This window comes from Cyrtonyx montezumae, unplaced genomic scaffold (assembly GCF_038088225.1).
Source record: "Cyrtonyx montezumae isolate F1298 unplaced genomic scaffold, pur_monq_1.0 scaffold_4, whole genome shotgun sequence".
Taxonomy (NCBI): Eukaryota; Metazoa; Chordata; class Aves; order Galliformes; family Odontophoridae; genus Cyrtonyx; species Cyrtonyx montezumae.
Genome location: NW_027072045.1, coordinates 18,297,791 through 18,317,925, shown reverse-complemented (window position 1 = coordinate 18,317,925; position 20,135 = coordinate 18,297,791). Strand labels below are relative to the sequence as shown.

Here is a 20,135-nt window from a genome sequence, read left to right as displayed (position 1 = left end):
AAAGGCCTAATTTCTTCCTCCCATCCTCATTGTGTTTTATTTTAGCTTTCCTCTTGAGTGGAACACAAACATGAAATACACAGATTGTAAACTAGTTGGAATTAAAACACACAAAAAAATCATTGTCAATGCCATAAACTAAACCCCATGTGTTTAATAAAACATATTTAAAATTCATAGGTATATAATATAAGCATTCTTAGCTGCATAGTGTAAAATATATATGTTAAAAAAAAAAAGATAGTGGCAAATGACTTTTCATCCCCACAATTGAGAGAATTCCTACCTCATAAGGAAATTAGCACAACTTGTTGCTACTTTTTTTTTCTGAAAAGAAACTTTTTTCCGAAAAGAAAGAAATAACTAGGATACTGTATGTATATCTGCTGTTGACAGCACTGGTGTATGATATGGCTTTCCATTAGCTGTCTAATTTAAGCAAAGGGTCTTCCCCTTCCTCATCTTCCTCATCACATAAGAGAGTCCAGGCATAAGACTATTGCACAAGTGGTTATCTCTTTCTAGCAATGAAAGGAGCAAGTTCACTTTGTATGGCAGTCCACTGTACCACGTAAAGCCACCTTCCTCTGTTATTTACTTTTCATTTGTGAGATCTTCCCAACAAAAACATATTAAAGAGTTTATTTTCTATATATTGTTTTTTGGCAAATAGAAATAGGAAACATTTTCTGACAATCATATATTTGTGTACTTCAGGTAGAAATTAGGTACTATCAAATATATTTGTTTCTCAAAAAATTTATCTGACAAGCAGTAGCATGCTTTAAACTGTTTCTTACCTCAGGCATATTGTTATGAGAAATAGATATTTCTTCACCTTGATCAGTCTAGCTGATGCTAGACTAGTCTATCACTGACCAGTCAGCATGTGTAACATGATGGAGAGGGCCTTTGTTTTGATATAACAAAATCTGATTTATTCATTTACTTGAAGCTGTTATTATTGGTCTATAAAATACTAAATACATCAATCACTGCTACTTGGGTTGAAAACGATTTGGTCCAGCTAAAAAAGTTAGTTGTGAAAATATGGAAAGATAGCTTTCTTACAACTAGCAAGATTAAGGAATATACTGCAATACTGAAATACATGCAAGTGAAGCTGTTGTTCCTAAGGAATCGTGTCAAATGACAGGAAGTAATAAAATATTCTTTAAAAAATGTTGAAATACTATCTAATTATGAAGACAAGAGAGTAATTATTCACAGTTGATCAAATTAATAGGTTTTGAATTTCTGTATTAGTCCTTTGAGGTATTAGTAGAATTTTATATCCATGTTCCAAATGCAACCAGCTGTAAAACTGATCTGTCATTTGTGGGAAATGTCAACATTTCTATATGCCTTCACATTCTGGAAAAGAAATAGAAGTCAATATTTAGAAGTGATTTTGTAGTAGAAATTCAGAAGAATTCAGCTGAGAAAAAAGTTGATTTACCTGAGCTACATCTTGTGGCACCCCATTTAAAATTTCTAGTGCATAAATTTTCATTAAATCCAGGCTTCATAGACTGCAAGTTAGTTCTCAAGGCAGGTATACTACTCAGTTCTACTGCTCCAAATACTTACTGAGATTTTTTTTTATTCCATCAAGTATCTGTAAACAAAGAAAATCTAATCATAGAAATAAAATAATAATAATGACAATGTAGTAATAACCACCCTGTGTTTAACTTACATAGATACTGCAGATGCATAATGCTTTTAAGTTTTTTGTTGTGTGGTCCCAGTTTACAATTAAAAAAAAAGTGCTGCAGGGCCTTAAGAATTGATATGCAAAGTCATTCAGGATGACTTATCATGACATGTTAACATCTGTGCCTTTTATTGTTTTCACCTGAAATTCCTTCTGTATGGTTTTCTATGATTGAAGGTGGTATTTCATGTAATTGAAAATCATGTATTTGATGTTTTAAATACTAATTTGTCTTAAGTTTGAAGAAATTTACAGAAATATTTTAAAATGAGAATTAAAACCAAGCACAGAATTTTTTCTTTACTGTGCACTGACTATGAACATTAGAGGAATTCAAGACCAGCACGTACACTTTTCAAATCAGCAACAGTTCCCTTCATATATTCTCTAAAAATGTGTATTTGACTTACCAATAACAAAAGCTTGATAACTTTAGAAAATCAACAGGAAGGGTTTTGTGGTTTCCATGGAACTTCTGCATAAATGCTTCTCAATTTTAAATGGCCCTCTGGGTTTGTGACTGAATACTTCTTGTAAACCAAGAGGATTTAATAATCAAAATGATATTATTTTTATTTAGTATGTAGTTTCTTGTCTTAAACAAGATTCTCTCACTTTGCCTGAGGACACATCTTGCTCTAGCTATGTGATTAGATTTTAGATACATGCAGTTGAAAATAAACTCAATTATCTAAATAGATGGAAGGTAGAAGTAAGTTGTGATTAGCATATGATTGTAAAAACAGAGATGCAGAAGCCTGAAACACTCTGTTTAATTTTGATGATGTAGCACCTAATCCTTGACAGTATTTTAAAGATGTGGCTTTTATTACCTCATCAGTAATAACCTCAGACACAGTAAGAACTGTTTAATACTGTGAAGTTTTAATATTTAAAAGCTGATAGAGCTACCTCTATTTATATCTATACAGAGACAGTATAAATGTCTTGAGTCTTGTGAGTGGATATAATTTTAAAATATGCATAGAATACATTGAACATATCTAAATGAAGAAGTAAAAATTACCATTTTTCTGTACACTTTTAGAAAGCAATTTATAAGGGGGTGTGGATACATAGTACTAAATATTAGAAATACGTATATTATACAGTGGAGAGAACATTTATAATTTCAAAATATTTCTGAAGGTACTCTGTATAACATCAACCATCCAATCACTGTTATGTTACAGAGACCAGTTGATGCATTCAGAACTTTTACATGCACTTATCTGTGAAGCTGTAATTTTCATTTTCATTACAGAAAGACCATTTTTTATGGCAGAAATGGCAGCTTTCATGGGACAATGTTAAATTTCCTAAATACATTATTTTAATGGCCTACATCAATCAAACAGGCTTTATAAGATGCTTGAAAAGTTTCAGGTCCAGGAAAGATAAAAATGCTTTTTAGTCTGTTGTAGTTAAGCTTTCTTGCTTCCTTTCTGTAATTAGTAAAGCCAGCATTCATCACTCAAAAATGAGGAAAGCGAAGTAAAAATAATTATATTAGTGTAAAAAAAAGTCCTTTTTTAAGATTCCTATTTGTCTACTACTCTTTGAGCCATCAGAGTTCTCATTTTCGACAACTGGTTTATAATTTTTTGTAATGGTAATTCATTTTCACTTATATTGTGGTCTCCTTAAAGACCTCTGTAAAGGTGTATGTGATCACGCAATTTGTTTATATTGGACTTTGAGAACTTTCCACTCTGTTAACTGAGTTGATCTGATATGGATAGAGGTTGTGAAGTTCCCATAAGTTTCACAGTAGCAGATGAGTGGCAAAGATAAATAACTCAAAATATAGGAAGACTGAAATTATAGACACTAAATGACATAACAATAGGAAAGATCTCAAGAGGATCTTCCACATTTTTAGACACTGAATAAAATTGTAAGTCAAAACTTGTTGAATATCAAATTTCAGCTCTTTCAGTGAGCATATAAAAGCTCTGTAGAGAAAACTGAAACATACCTTCTGGAGAAGGGCTTGATATTGCATGATATGATCGAAGGTTTGCAACAAATTGTGCAAATTAAAGCTGTAGCTTTTCTGGAAATTCACACTGTATTTCTCTCTTTCTTCTAAACAATTTGGCTCCCTCTGGTACTGTGGGCAAAGATCCTGCACCTCATATAAGATCATTTATTTATATAAGAGAGAAAGGAAAAGAAGACCTGAATTTAAAAGAATTTAGAATTCACGTATCTTCCCTGGAGATGTTTCTGAGGAATTCCTGTATTCTTTATTCACTGTTTTCCCACATCTATCTTGAATGTTCAGCTAAGCAAAGCTAAGAACAGGCCACCTGGGTCTACCAGTATAGTCCCAGTCTTCATGAAATCAATTGCTGGGTCCTGTGTATATCCTGAATAGTTCCAAGCATGTACAGCAGAAAACAGAAAATATAACTAAAAATATTGTTCTCCATTTCACATTTCTCTTTTAAAACTCATGGAACCAGAATGATTCAGCTGTCATGTGGTAATTTAGCTCACAATAAAAACAAGGTCTTAGAATAACTCTTTTTAATAATAATTTTTTAAAAAAGATTTTAATGCCATTTTCCATATATCAAACTCCAGATCATATGAAAATTGGAAGACTCAAGAAGTTGTATTAGTGAATGTCAAAATATTCACATAAATTCCTTTTGAAAAATATGATTTCAAAATTTAGCTGTGGGAGAACATAGACCAAAAACCTCTTTATGTGACTGTCATATCTGGTCCAAATTTAAATATATTTCCACCAGCTAGTGATATAATTTGATTTCTTTTGCAGGTTTAATGAAATATTACATAATGTAAAACCAAATAAGTCCATATTTTCTATTAGAATTCAAGGTGATTCTACTGACAGTCATCAATGGGGTTAATAATATATATAACCATGGAATCTGTATATATGTAATTATATATATATGTATATATAACAATAATACATATAAATCTGGTATTAAATATGTGACAATATCACTATTTTTGCATGCTTTACTTTTCATTTCACTTTCATGTTATATAAAATGGCACTGTCACATATAGACTGTTAGAATTTCTTCTGTTGATGAGGGTTGATAAGTTAATGCTTCTTTTTTTCCCTTTGAAAGTCAGAAGGACATCTTGATGGTAATTGACTTTCTAAAGGTGTACTGCAATGCTCAGTGAAGCAGTTGCATTTGATTCAGTAGGCTGGAACTGCAAAATTATTTCAGTTAACAGCTCTATGCCAGAGTAGTCAAATGCCTGGAAAAATGAGGTAGCAATGAATTGTTCAGAAAAAGAGTATCAGTTATTTTACTACTAGAAATTAACTGTGGAAACAGAATTGAAAAATCTGATGTGTATCCTAGGGATGAAATGATTGTGATTCTTTTGGTATCACAGCATTTCTGTAGCACTTTCTCTCTGAACTCTATTATGAGCTGTTTGATAGGTGATGTTTAATATTTTCTATTACTGATTAACATTCTCCCCATTTATTGTCTAGGTTTCCATGTTGCAAGTCTCTAAAGCCACAGTCAGCAAAGCATTTAAACATCAATGTCACAGCCAATTTTACTAGAAAATTAGAGTGTAGATTTGTTGAATTGTGAGTCTGGACATCTTAAATTGAGCAAACAAATCTGCAGAGCATTTTTTTAATGACTTTGGCGTTCAACTCTCTGTGCTTTAGTTTCTGCCTCTAAATGGGGAAAATTGTATATATTCTCACAGGAACATTATAACAATTAATTGATGTTTGTGAAGCTCTTACTTTGCAGCAAGATGTAGAAGGAGGGGATATGTATATATATAAAATGAGTAACTACCTGCCCAATGAGCTTTGCTCCATCAGTGCTGAATAAGTGAAAGGTCGTGTGGAAAAAAATGGAATGTAAACAGACAGTGAGAATGAACAATAGTATTGTCACATAAAAGGGCTAGATGGAGTGTCCGCACAACTCTTCCTTTTTCCTTGTGTGTGAGTGTGTGTAATCTCCATGTTTATTTCATACTTGCAAACAGGGAAACAATGCTTAAGAAATATGGGCTATTTCTTTTCAACAAGGCCATGAAGCAAAACTAGCATCATTTTTGTAAATATATTTGTAAGTCAAGACTATAGAATAGAATCATTCAATTGGAAAGGGCCTTCAAAGATCATCTAGTCCAACACCAATCTATATGGGAATGAGATTAAAGATGTTTTCAAAACCCTCTCATTTTTACAGATTCTTTAATTTATTAAAATTCACAGGAAAAAGAGTTATGAAATGATATGATGCATGAAAATATCAAGAAGAATAATTTGAAAAGCAGTCTTGTATATGCTTCTGCCTTCTACAGAGCAGCTACTTATCTGTCTGCCTGCCTGCCTGCAGGGTACTTGAACTGTGGCATCTGTTTAGCTCAGAAGTTAATGACCATTTTCTATATGGATTATTTTCATAAAGATGCTAAAATCAAATCCCAGCTCAAGGAAAAATAAAGGGGGAAGTCTTCTTGCTGTGAACTGTGACTTCTTAATTTTCATGTTTATTTTGCAAGTAACTAATTGATTGACATCTCTTCCTACATGACCTGTACCCTAGAAGTGAAGATAAATTGATCCATCTCTACTTGTACTGGTGAGAAAAAGAGAAGGCAATGATATCCTTACATATATAACATGTACCTTTGTAGAGTTGAGCATGTAGAGTAATACTCACAAATGCATTTTAAGCAATGTGTGCAATAATGGCTGACTAGAGCTAGTAAATCACTTCCTTGTTCATCACCATCCTGCAGAAGAGAAACCAATGTTAAACAATGCTGTTAAGCCCACAAAACCAAGGTCTCATCCAATGTGGAGCACAGGAAGGACTCATTAACAGGTTTGGGCTAGAGAAAAGCCAGACACTCAAGCAAGAAATTCATCACTGGTAGAATTCTCTTTTTGCTCAGTGGCTTACTATGTAATAGTTATGGAAATAAACTCAGAAGAATATACTCTATGTTAAGTTAGTAGAATTGATGCTGCCTGCAGGCTATTGCAGTCATTCTTGCTGTCATTATCCTGTTTCTCTCAGACTGGCTCTGTAGCTCCCAGTATTTTGTAGTAGAGTTGCCTTACAAGAGGAGCTTTTGCTCAGAAGAAGATGGAAAATAGTAAGCTGTGATGTCATCAGAGAGACATCACCCCAAGCAGTGTCTGCTTGTGTTGAGAATTTTGGAGGTTTATATTACTGCATGTAAATAAAAATATACTTATTGGTCTCAGGTGGCTGTAGCAGAACTTAGGGGTTCCCTTCTCTCCCGTTCAGTGAGTTTGGTTCCTCCCCTCACAAATTACTGCACACCATTTGAGTGTGCCTGCACAGTCTGGCTTTCAGGCCTTAGGTGTTTCCCACATTGCAGAGCACAGAAGCCTACCACAGAAGCTTTGATCTAATTAGCTCAAGTAACAACATTAGTGAAAATGTGATAGAATGAGCTTCAGTAAACAAATGTATGCTTATGTGAAAGCCTGCTAGGAATCCTCAGGACATCCCTGGGTGGCCTGTAACAACAGTGTACAAATTTTAACTCTTCCCTAAGGCTACTGAAGCAACAGCTTGTCAGCTTCTTCAAAGCCCCATATCACCCCACAGTCTTCCGTGTAAAATAATGTTACAATATTATATAAATAAACTACTTGTCAAGATCAATTTTTAGCTGTAAAATGCTTTAATTTCCTCCCTGTTGTTTACCAGTCTTTAAAGATCTGCGCACATGGCTATCTCAATTACAGCCAAATCCTCTGTGATCTCTGGCTCCATTATAACAGTCAGATCTGTCAAAGCAGACTTCTCCAACCAGCCCATCTTCCTGCTGCTGCCTACAGCATTTTGTTACTGGTAGCCTGAGTATCACCCTTCACTTTCTTGAATTGAATGGTAGAAGAGTAACGTAAGTTGATGAAATTGGCTCTTAGTCCCAAGTTACTTCATGTTCTTTTATGAAGAAGACAGCCGACGGGCTTAATAAGAAAAATAAGAAAATGATCTCTTAAGTCCCACAGCTTATGTCACTAAATCACAGGTGTAGAACCAGGGTTTGAATAGGGTTCATTTGAAATATTTTTATATGCTTTACAAAAATCAGAGGAGGCACATGGAAGATAAAACCTCTGCTCCGAGCCACAGGCTGTAGATTTTTAAAACTTTTAAACCACGAGTCATGAGAGAGAATAGTAAATATAGGTTAGGTGAATAGAATTGGAAAAAAGATTGTTTTTTTTTAATGAGAAAACAAAATTGAGGGGTGAAAGAGATGGTGGAAAAGCATTTATTTGCTCAATTTACGAGGTTCATCTTTAGTATACTGCTTATTATACTGTTTTCGAATGAGCATTACTTAAGAGAAACACTACCCGTTACACACGCAGTAACAGCAGCAGATCTCATTGTCTTTCAGTTTGCAGCCCTCAACTCAGACCACTTTAACAAATCTGGAATATTTGCTCAATATATGTGCTCAGTCAGCTCTATATGAAATACCAGGAGATGTTAGTGCTGGGGTTGCAGAGGGGACGATGCACAATCAGGCTTGTAGGGAATAGCAGGCAGGTATTCACTGGCAAGGCTTCATGAATACTGTGAGGAAACCATCCTACCCAGTGAATTCTTCAGATAAGAGCTTAATTCTTACCCCTGCATGAGCCTCTGGCAAGGCAAACCGTTTCTTGGGCTTGGAGACCAAGACTCGGATACCATGATTTCACCAATCACTTCATTTAGAATAATATAGAGGCATTTTGTGTTTAAACATAGGATGCAAAACAAGAAATCTCGATCTGAAACAGGTTTTCTACATGACCTTGAACATATGATGTCTCCTTGCTTGTTTTCTCATCTGTACAACAGGGAAAATGTTTATTGGCCGCACACGGGGTTGTGGGGTTAAATTGATTATTGTTATAAAGCACTTTATTTTACTTAGGTAAAAGGTTTCCTACAAGTATGAACTCTAGCTACTTAGTGCCTACGTTTTTGCTTTTTATTCATACACTATCAATTTTACTTCATCTTTTTCTTGTGCTAATCATCTCATCTGGGTATAAAAGAAGAAATAAAAAAAACTAGTGACTGAATTAGTTAGGTTGCATTTATACTGGTCTAAATTTCTTTATTTTAAGTATACTTCCTCACAACAAATATCTGTATGAATTTTCATGCGCTGTGTTTCTCTTCTTTGGTGACTTTCTGACACTTCTTTATATACTGTCTAGGGTATCCATGGACTCACAAAAATGGGGAAGACTTTGCACTCCTACCCTTAAATTTTAACTTCCATTTCTTTCATTTTCTGTTTCATCTATTTTAATCCCATTCCTCTTGTTCACTTTTCTTCTATTTGGCAGTAGTTTTTTCCCTTCACCCTTCAATAATCACAAATCCACCAGTTAATAATCATTTGTACATACTTGTCACTCTATTTACTATTTTACTTCTTTTGTTTTATTTTTTTTTTCTTTGCAGTGAGACAGGGCAGGCAGTACGCTGTTCTGGATATCAGTACAGTGTACCTTGGGTGCTCTGAAATCATTTGACTTCACCTTATGTCATTTCTAGAACGTATTTTCTAACTCTTAGCTATGAGACAGGACAGAAATTTGGCTAAAGTTTGCCATGTTTCTGAAGCACAGTGTAGCTAAGTGCTTCCCGAACATCTGATGCTACTGTTATCACGTACAGCAGGCTGCTGTAAGTGTGAGCTATGAAGTAGGTTATCTAACACCCCAATACAGGCTTCTTTGAGATTTTAGATAAGGATATGATTAAAATCTATGTATCCAATTTGTAGAAAGTGGTTGCACTGCAAAAAATGAAATTATAGATTGCATTGTAGGTAAATTCTATGGTGTAATCACTTCAGATGGGTTTGAAGGAGTTTCCTATACTTGATTCTATACTATTTTTCTGCTCTTTACTATTTCTTAGACAAATTGGAATTAAAGTTTCTATGCCTCATTGCTTACCCTAGTCATTTCCTGAAGTTTCAAAAAACATCATTGAACATGTATTTGTTAAAAATAATAATAAGCTCTTAGGCTAGCTTATTCAATATGCTCAAGTCAAAAGATACTTGCAATCATTGAATGAATGGGTTTTGTAAGGATGCAGCTTGTTCATTGGAATTTGTTGAGCTCTACAGAATAAGCCAAGTTTGAAGAAAATGTATATATTTAATGACTTTGAAGTTATAGAAATTGAAAGGCTTTCTGATGAATGTGGAGCATGATTTTCTCTGCTCTGTTTACAGCTTAGATCATTAGGACGAAGATTGACTGAAAATGTCAAAGTGACATTTTCTGAAGCTTGGCTTCAAATTCTGCTTCACAATGGCAAGAAGTTATGAAATTTTTAACACTGGGTTTGACTTAAATGGTTGAGCTTACTATGCTTCTATTTCTGTCAAAAACCTACCTTGCAAGGACTGAAATTTCCTAAATTTTGTATTGCATTTTAGAGAACTACTGGCCAGATTCGGAACAGCATGTGTCCCATATGTCATCAAGTTCTTAGTCCTTTTAGACAACATAATAGCAGTGATTGGGAAGTGTTTGTATCCCTGCCTAATGTTTCCTGAAGCAGACAAGTGCCTTGAAAACAAGTGAATTTTGTCTACCAAGTACGTAGGTTGAAATAGAAAAATGAGTGAGGATGTTCAGAGAACCAGCTGAGCTTCTAGGTGCAGGGAAACATTTTCCCTATTCTCTCTGAGCAGCCTCACATGTGCCAGGCCGGTGCTCTCCACCTCAGAGACCACAGTGGTACAAGTGCTGTGCTCCATGAATAATTTTGTGCCTTGCTTATGTAAATGGAAAATATGATGATGGTATGTGCTGCTGCATTTGGACATAGAAATGCAGGATGCCAATTTCAGTGAGACATCCCCTAGGACTTCAGTGTAACCTAATGACTGAATAATAACACTGGGATGACTGCTGCTGTCAAGGAGTCCAGTGGTATTTAACCAGTTAAAGGGGTATGAAACTGTGCTTGCGGTCTTCATATATGAGTCTTTAAAGAATCATTAGTGCCTAGATTAACAATCTTCTTGGTTATTTATGATTCCTTGCTGAAAAGTTATAGGCCCTCACTTATTCATGCATTTGTAAGGCTGGATTTTTAATGAGTGAAAAACATTGTGGTATATGCACAGTAATATTTAACCCTCCTATTTGCTCTAAACCACTCCTCTGTCCAGAAAATCTTTATTCGTTTATTTATTTGCAGAGTGGATTGCCCCTTCCCTCTTTCAAGCTCAACTCCATTTCATTCACTGTATTCCACTGAGAAAATTCTCAGGTTAAACTGTAGACCGTTGTCTGAATGTCTTAATATAACACTTACACTTTTAATAAGTTTTGAATACAAATACACAGATAGGTGAATAAATATTTGTATTTGGAATTTGTTTTTTTCATTACACAAGGCATTGCTCTTCATGTGACTCTGTAAGCAGCTACACATTCTAAGGATTTACCAGTGAGTCAGGAGATATATAAAGTGCAGCACTTAAATATTAAATGTTAAGCTGTGCTTTTTATTTTATAAAGTACAGTGCTTATTGTGACTGTGCTTCATTTCTACTTTTCTGGGTTTAAGGATATCTGTAGTGTTTCAGTCAATGTTGTATACTGAAAAAGCTTGAGAAAATAATGACTGTTTAAAAAGAACTATTCAAGTACAATGCAGGAAAATTAAAATATCACTTCTTATCTCTCAACAGATTTTATCTGATTAGTGGTGGAGTTCCTTTCATTATATGTGGGATTACAGCAGCAACCAATATTAATAATTATGGGATTGAAGGCAATGCACCATAGTAAGTACAAAATATTATCATAAAACTTTCAAGAAAAACATTTTTTTATTCTTCTTATGCTGATAAATGTAACTGACATAGTAAAGTATACAGACATGTCACTTGGGATTATATTTAATATGAAATTTTGTGGGTTAATAGTTATGAAAGCAATGTCTCAATCTGGCTTACTGCTTCACCTCCGCCAATTTGATTCCATTATGGTCAATAGAATCACTTCTCATTTACAGAGTCACTTATCATTTACACCTCAGTAAATGAGAGGATATTAAAAATTGCTGAATGGATGGCATATTTAATGGGGCCATTAATTAACTTAATGAATTAGAAGTATTTAATTATCTACCTTGAATTGATATTTTCCAGGTAACTTATTTAAAGTAAGTTTTAAATAGTTACATGAAAAAAGGACATGTAAAAATCCCCTTTTTCCTCCCTTGAAAATCAGTGTTTTTTTTATTTGCGCCATATGGAAATTTTCCAGGCACAATGTCTTTCAGTCACGAAATAGCACTCTCATCTACCAGCATATTAGTGTTCAGAGTACCTCCGCAAGCTGTTCAGGCATCATGTTGTTAATTCTTGGCATGAAACATGGTATATCAATGAACTGCAATAAGCCTCGCCATAAAATCGTGGCAGAAAGTGAATCGGATTGTAAAAATGAATACATTCTATGTAAGTGATCAACAAGGCGATGACTCACGCACTAATGGCTACATCAGTACTCTGACAGCACCTTGTTGCTAGTACTCTGGTGGATGTTACTCTTAGTTACTGCTTTGAGAATCTACTGCAATGCATTTGAAACTAGTTATGTTCTGGATGAGAAAAGTGGAAACTGAAACGGAATGCCTTGTAACTGAGCATTTGGCTTCTTAGGAGTATCTTATTGATAATCTAATTTTAAATTCTGGTAATAAATCAGTACAGCCTGTGGCTGTTTCCTCTGCCTAGGGCCCAATTCGCATTCATATATTTACTCAAACTTATCCAGTTTTCAATCACTTATAATCAACAGTATATTAAAGGACTCATGATTTGTCACAGATACAGGGGTTGTACTTCTCTAATCATGCTAATCATAGCCTATCAATACCTGGTACCGTAGTCTACTGAAAACAAGGCACAGGTGAGGGATAGTTTTAAAACTGGGTAAAAAATGTCTAATTCAACAACAGCACCATTAGTTAGATTCCTTACTCAGTTTTAATACTATTAGCACAGAAAAAAATGTAGATGCACAAACTTGAACTTTTTTCTTTTAGTGCAATTGATTTTTCAAGTCATCCACAATGAGATTTCACTTGAAATAAGAACATCCCAAGAGACTGTTCCACTGGGGAGCATTCCATTTTCCACTTTGCATCAAATATGCAGCATTGAAATGTACTTCTAGTATTCACATCGCTTTGTACTCTGTCCTTATTAAATTAAACATAGATGTTAACTTACCTATCTTTTCAAAGATATATTTCTGGAATCTTTTCATGTGTGTGTCGAATACCAAAATATATGATTTGTGGAGAGTTTCTAAGTTCATTAATAAATGCTTGTATGTTTTTGTTTGAGATTCAGATTTAAATATAAATATTTTATATATTTAATATATTTAATTTATATATATATATATATATATATATATATAAGCATTTGCACTGCAGTTTCTCATACTGAGTACCCATTGGGACTGCATCTTCTTTAGTTGAGAGGTTCTCAACCTGGGAGGAAAATTCGTTCTGCCGTTTTTAAAGTAATAGTAGATGATTACTTGCTTGACAGGAATGTGATATCAGAAGGTTCCTCAGTTTATTGGAGGGACTGCAACCAATTGCTGATGCGTAAATGAGTATGAAGTGTCTCACAGTACCACTTCTGGAGCTGGAATGGATCATGACAGATCACTTCATCTGTCCTTCTGACCCAGTGGAAAATTAACTGTATTCAAGCCATTCCTATTCCTGACAGTTATTTATCTGAGGAGTTTTAAGAGCTGTAGTAAGGTATATAACAAACTTTAGTCCAACAACTTACTGTCCAAATCATCCTAACAGCAAGAAAAATTTTGAAAATCTAATTTAATTTTTTTTTTGGCTGAAATTTAAGCTCATTGCTTCTTCTTATAGTCCAGCAGTATGGGAAAGTAACTTACCTCTCTTTCTGGCAATACATGCACAATTTAGTGTATAAAAACCTAAAAGTAGCTTGTAGTAATGGCTAAAAGCAGATCACAAAGAATGAAAACTAAAATGGTAGGAAAAAACTAGAAAACTAGAAAAATTAATTCTTGTCCCACCTCCAACTCAAATTCTCCCAAGGTCCATCTGGGATTTCAACAGCCTCAAATGTTTTCTTCTCCTGCATTAACTTTACTAGATTGTTCATAATCAGGACAGTCCTGTTAGTCTTCTAAATTATACAGCTGATTGAGGCTTATTCAACTCTTACTGGCCTCCAAACTACTTTAAGCTACTCTGAAACAGTTGTGGTTTTATTATTAAAGCCTAACAAATAATAAACTATGCTACAATAATATTCTGCTAGCTGTGCATCACAAAGAGAGATTATTTTTTTTTCTACTAGTATAAATTAACTCCCAGATATTTCAGAAATTGCTGTGAACTTAGAAATGCCATATATGTTTTGTGCCCTCTCACTGTGGAGAATGCAACTAGAATTTTTTTCAATCTCCTCTTCTTACTCAGGCTGTTCTCTACTTCAGCAACAAAAAAAAATTCCTTAAGGAAAGTCTTCGAGTTTAAGAATTTACATCAATGTTGATTGGTACAAACCACTGAAATCTGAAAATTTCTGTTGCTCACACAGATTGTATAAAGTATGCTTAATTTGCTTTTTAATCAAAGTATTAGACCTGGCATTTTTAACAGTGGAGAAAGAGTTGGCATAAATGCCTCAAAATTCAGTGGAATTCTAGATTCTCGAGTGATCTAGTTGTCTTTGAAATGTTCTGCTTTAATATGCTCTAAAGTATAGTAGATGTTTTATTCTGTTAAAGAATAGGAGCAGGTTGTCACAGTTTAATTGATATTAAAGGCACACTTTACCTCCATGACAAACCTGTCCAAACTTGTAAGGTACTCTCGGGTCATACTGACTTATAAGAAAGCCCAGTTTCACTTCAATATGTGGTCCAGCACATCAAACTTGAGCTATACTATGTTCTTGACTCTCTCTCTTTTTGTTGTTTCCAGTTGCTGGATGGCATGGGAGCCTAGTCTTGGTGCTTTTTATGGGCCAATAGCATTCATTGTACTAGTTACCTGTGTTTACTTTCTCTGCACGTACATTCAACTGAAGCGCCATCCTGAACGCAAGTATGAGTTAAAGGAAAGGACAGAAGATCCGCAGAGAATGCCAAGTACTGAGGTGGCCCACGGTCATATTACAGACACTGCATCCATTCCCCAGGCAGCCTGCTCCATGATTTCTTCTTCCTTACTGGAAAATGAGCATTCATTTAAGGCTCAGCTTCGAGCTGCAGCATTCACTTTGTTCCTGTTTACTGCCACTTGGACCTTTGGCGCGCTTGCAGTATCTCAAGGTCATTTCTTGGATATGATATTTAGCTGTCTTTATGGAGCCTTCTGTGTGACCTTGGGGCTTTTCATCTTGATACATCACTGTGCAAAGCGAGATGATGTGTGGCATTGCTGGTGGTCCTGTTGTCCATCTCGGAGAAACACCTATTCTGTCCAAGTTAATGTGCGCCCAAAGGTCAACGTCAATGGAGACACTCAAGTTCATGCACCTTGTCTTCAGGAATCACCATGTCCCAACAAATCCGCTGTGTTTAATCATCCGGCTGCTAGCCACTGCAAACTCACTAACCTACAAGCGGCTCAAAATCACGTTAACTGCCTTTCTCCTGTGACACCATGTTGTGCAAAAATGCACTGTGACCAGCTCCTTGATGATGAAGCTCATATTCATGTCCACAACGAGGGAAGCTTCAGACCCAATATGCACATTCATAGATGTCTGAAAAGCAGAACTAAGCCACGATATTTCAGTCGCCATAGATCTGCAGGTGAAAGAGAATACGCCTACCACATTCCTTCAAGTATTGATGGCAGCATCCACAGTTCACATACAGACAGCCCCCACAGTACACATGACAGCCAGTCGGGTCACAGACGGGCCTGCTGCTCAAAAAGCGATCCATATCCTACTGTCAACCAGCCTGAAAGTAGCGACGCAAGTACTGTCATATATAGCTGTACTAAAATGCCAGAAAGTGACACTGTGCACCATCCAGCTCATTTTGAAATGCATCCACGGACACAGTCATTGCCGTTTAATACAACAAATCATAACGGAATTCTCAAGGGAAATGTGCACGAAGCCATGATATACAGCTCAGATAGTACAGGAAATATCAAAACTGGCCCTTGGAAAAATGAAACTACTGTGTAGTTCACGGGCCATCATAATGTCTTTTCTCCACCTAAAGCATCGTTATCTTTGCTTTTGTTCTAAACTAAATAAGATGGCATAGTCGTGTAGATCATCAGCAAATTGTACAGCCTTTCCACCTTTATTTCCATTTTCTTAATGAGAGTATAGAGAGAGAGTGAGTTTTAAAAGTGAAGTTATTTTTAAAAGAAAGTTATAAAAATATTCTGAAAGATAATTAGAAGATAAAGTGTAGACAACTTAATGAGAGGCAATATCCTTTTGTTGCACAGAACATTTATTTAGAAATACGCTGTTTTCATTCGTTGTTCTCTTTTGTTCTGTAGTAACTTCAGACAACTTTTATAAGCATATCAGCATCTTAAACTTTTACTTATTTATTTTTGTAGCAAAATATTATTACTGTGCCATGGATTTTAATCAGAAGAGACTATGGTAGAAATGATAAACAGGATTTTATAAAATTAAGGCTTTTTAGAAGTACAAAAGCGATACTGCCTCTAACAATCTTCTGTAGCATATGGCCTGTAAAGTCGTGTAATGTACAGTCTCTGTTATGTCCTTTTTCTTGTTGGAGAGAAGTGCTAGGTAATGTCTCCGTTACATCTATGGTGCTGTATTGGTTGTATTTTGCATGACATATGTCAGGATATACCATTTGCTGTTTTATAGTGTTACATGTGTTTAAAAAAAGAACCAAAAAAAAGTGTTGTACGAGGCTGTGAAAAACCCTATTGATATTAATCTAGAGCATTATAAATCTACAGAAAAAAAAAATCACTCTGCACTAGTTTAAGTGGCACAATCCTTCGTATAAGGTTATATGATAGCTTTGATAAGGGTCCACTCTAATGTCTTTACAGAGCATGCACTACTCATCGTATGTGACACTGTGCGGTGTAATAGCAATCGTCTCAACAAGTTTTACACTTCTTTGTAAAGTATGCCTTTTGAGCAAACCTGTAAGCTGTTCCACAATAACCTTTCCACATCTGTTAAGGTAGAGCAGTTTTATCATTAACTCTTTGAGGACTACAGTTATTTTCTTAAAAATAGCATACTCTAGTTCAGAGACTCTGTAAATAATGATGTTGTCTATTTAGTTACATACTCAATGTAGTCCAGAGTTGCCAGGAAAGAGAAGGTTCCATCATGCTCCAAAACCACACCTTATTAATTTCACCTCTTGCTTTCTGAAAATCCGCCTCCTCTCCTAGCACATTTCAAATTGTCTTCGTTCTTTAATTCAATCTTGACCTTCAGTGAACTTCTTTATGTTCATGATTTCTGCTTAATTGTAGGGCATCCCAGGGTCAGTAACATTCTCTATTTACAAGGCTTAACAAGGCTTCCTATGACAAGAATTTTTTTTCATGTTTCCATGAACATCTGGACACAAAGCATCAACTCATAGTACAGAACTACATCATAATGATCCTTATATGAAATAAAACTGCTTTTTTCAGACAGAAATGGTGCAGAATAATAATGGACCACACAAAGTGAATAGGAGCATAGAGCTGAGAGAGAAAGGTCTACAGTGAAAAGTGAGCAGTGCACCCATAAATAAGAGAAAAAGCACAATTCTGTATGGTCACAGGAGAAAGTTTGCTCTCTTGTCTTAATGCAGGCTTACGTAATTGTTACATTGCTGCAGAGAGGAAATAGAAAAGTCTCTAGGAAGGTCATCAGTCTGTGATTCTGTGTGCATACTTTGCAGAAATCTTCACATATTTCCTTATGTATTGTTTTCCTAATTCTGAGCAGTTGATTAGTCTCTACCTTCTTTTTTTTTTTTTTTTCAATATGTAGGAATGCCTTTCCCAATAGTGTACATAAAGGTGACAATTATAATTGTTAGAATGTTCTAAAAACATGTATGTCAGATGAATGTGTTCTGCAGTGTTGCAGGTGGGAATTAGTACTCAAAGGGTTAATGCTCAGTATCTGAGTGCAAGAAATCTTGTTTTTCTGTATTTTTGTAAATTTGAAATATATATTGTAAACTCCAGCAGTGCAATGTATCCATCTCAGATTGTGTATTTTTAAAAGGTGAGCAAGAGGAATGCACTAGGTGGTTGTCTAGTTTAAAGCCAATAGACAATAGTTTCATGACTGCTTCTTTAGCTAATACAAAACAAAACAACAACAAAAAAATGCCTGAGCTTTATTATGTATATGCTGAATATGCTTGGACTGTCTCTAAACTAAAATACAGTATTTTTCTTTGTTTGCATAATGAAATATTTTCTGTTCAGTAATTGTTTTATTTCCATATTACTTTTACTCATTCCACATAGACAGTGAGCCCTAAGCAAGCATAGACATAATGAGAAATACCACTTCTTTGTGTCTCAGCACTATGTATATGTATATTCTGAACTAGCAAAATCTTAGGGGGTCTGTAGACCATTATGCAAAACATACCACACACACACACACACACACACACACACACACAGCCAAGTGACATACTCACTCCACAGGAACCCACTCAGTGAGCTCCTCTATTCAGCTCGTGTTCTAATCACCTCTGTTATTTCATCTGAGAGGCTTGTTTGGTCTTCATAATAGCTTACAAAAGAGTAAATAGGTGCTGCTTTCCACAGAATATCTTGTGTGGTAAAACTCTCTGGAATTCAAACATAAAATATTAAAACACTTTTCTTATGCGTTAAAAAAAATGAATTTAGTGACTATTTCTGGGCTAATTTGGAAGAAATGTGTTATGCAATAATCTGTTTGCATATTATTTTTTCAGAAAATATACAGTATAACTACAGAGTAGAAGGACATGATATTAAATAAATATAAAAATGTTTTGTAACATCAAATTTGACCAAAATGCTTTTTGTGCTTTGACTTTTTTTTTTTCCTTATGATAAAGGAGATAATTTCAATGCTTTGGGAGTCTGGCTTTGTTTTATTGTGCGTTTTTGGTCCATTACAGTTAGTGAGACATTACTACTTCACCTGATTTTCTTTTCTGTAAAAATAAAGTCAATGAAATAACAAGAATTTAAGAGATATATTGTCCTAGTAAATTCCTTCTGGACATAAGCATGTAATGTGCTTCAAGGTCAGTACTAGTTGCAGTGATTCATTTATGACATAAAAATGACTGAACGGACTTTCACTGTTCACTTTCTGTCTGAGATTAAACAAGAGAAATTTCATCCACCAAAAGATAATTTTTGGAGAATAATGCAATCAACAAAAGTCATTACAGTACTATGAGGATAAAAATAGGCCCTGATGCTGTATGCAGTTTTCTTCTCTGTGTATAGAAATGACCAAATTTCAGATTGTCAACCTGACTCCATTTTAAGTCACAGAGACTGCATACAAGAGGAACTCATACCCAGCCTCGTTTAAAAAAATTATTTTTAGTCAGCTTAAATACAATGTCTGGTTTGCTGGAATAAGAGTGAAAGAGAAAACAGATTTTGTAATCAGAAAAGCCTGAGCTGAAGGAAAGAATTTTGAATGCTCTGTCACAAAGCTGCTTTAGGTTTGTGGTATGTAGTAAAGTGAGCCGAACCATCCTGTATGCCTTGAAGATTGAAATTTGCACTTGGACAGGCATCATCAGGACGTACAAGGCTGAGTGTGACTCCCCAGATCTAGAGGAATATTCCTCTGAAAATTAGATTCTGGAAAGAATGATTCACTTGTTTTTTAACGATGGAGTGTCTGACATGAAAGCCTTGTCCACTTACCTATTTGAAAGCAAAGCTGTCATCAGGAGCATGCCAGTAACGTTTTTAATATAGCATCTTTGTTACGTGGAAGCACAAGGAAGGAAGGTGGCTGTGATTATCTGTGGAGGAGATCACTCATAAGCTCACTGAGCCTTTGTTGCCTATGCCAAGGAATGTCAGGCCTATGAAGGCATGAGCAACTCAGCAGCTTTGCAGAAACGTAGGAGTTCCTTTAGCAGTGTCCTCTATTTCAGAGAAGCTGCATGCAGCAGCTGAATCAATCAGGGTCCATCAGGCTGGCTGGCTTCAGTTAACCAATTTGTTAGTGGTAATTTGGTGCTCCAGGAAGTTCCTACCCACTTAGTTAACTCTGCTAAGAAGGATGCTTTTGATTTGGATTTTATTTTGCTGTGTTGAAAATTCAGAGCTCAATTTGACATTTTTAA

General features: G+C 35.2%; 1 protein-coding gene across 3 annotated transcripts in view; it reads left to right on the top strand.

Annotated features, from left to right (window-relative positions):
* Positions 1-19,164, top strand: part of ADGRA1 (adhesion G protein-coupled receptor A1) — a 248,280-nt gene extending 229,116 nt beyond the window's left edge. For all 3 annotated transcript variants that reach the window (XM_065746714.1, XM_065746715.1, XM_065746716.1), the window contains 2 exons: positions 11,459-11,554; positions 14,767-19,164. In XM_065746714.1, coding sequence (XP_065602786.1) covers positions 11,459-11,554; positions 14,767-15,988 — 1,318 coding nt within the window. In that variant the 3' untranslated portion in view covers positions 15,989-19,164. The remainder of the gene's footprint in view (positions 1-11,458; positions 11,555-14,766) is intronic.
* The last annotated feature ends 971 nt before the right edge of the window (positions 19,165-20,135 follow it).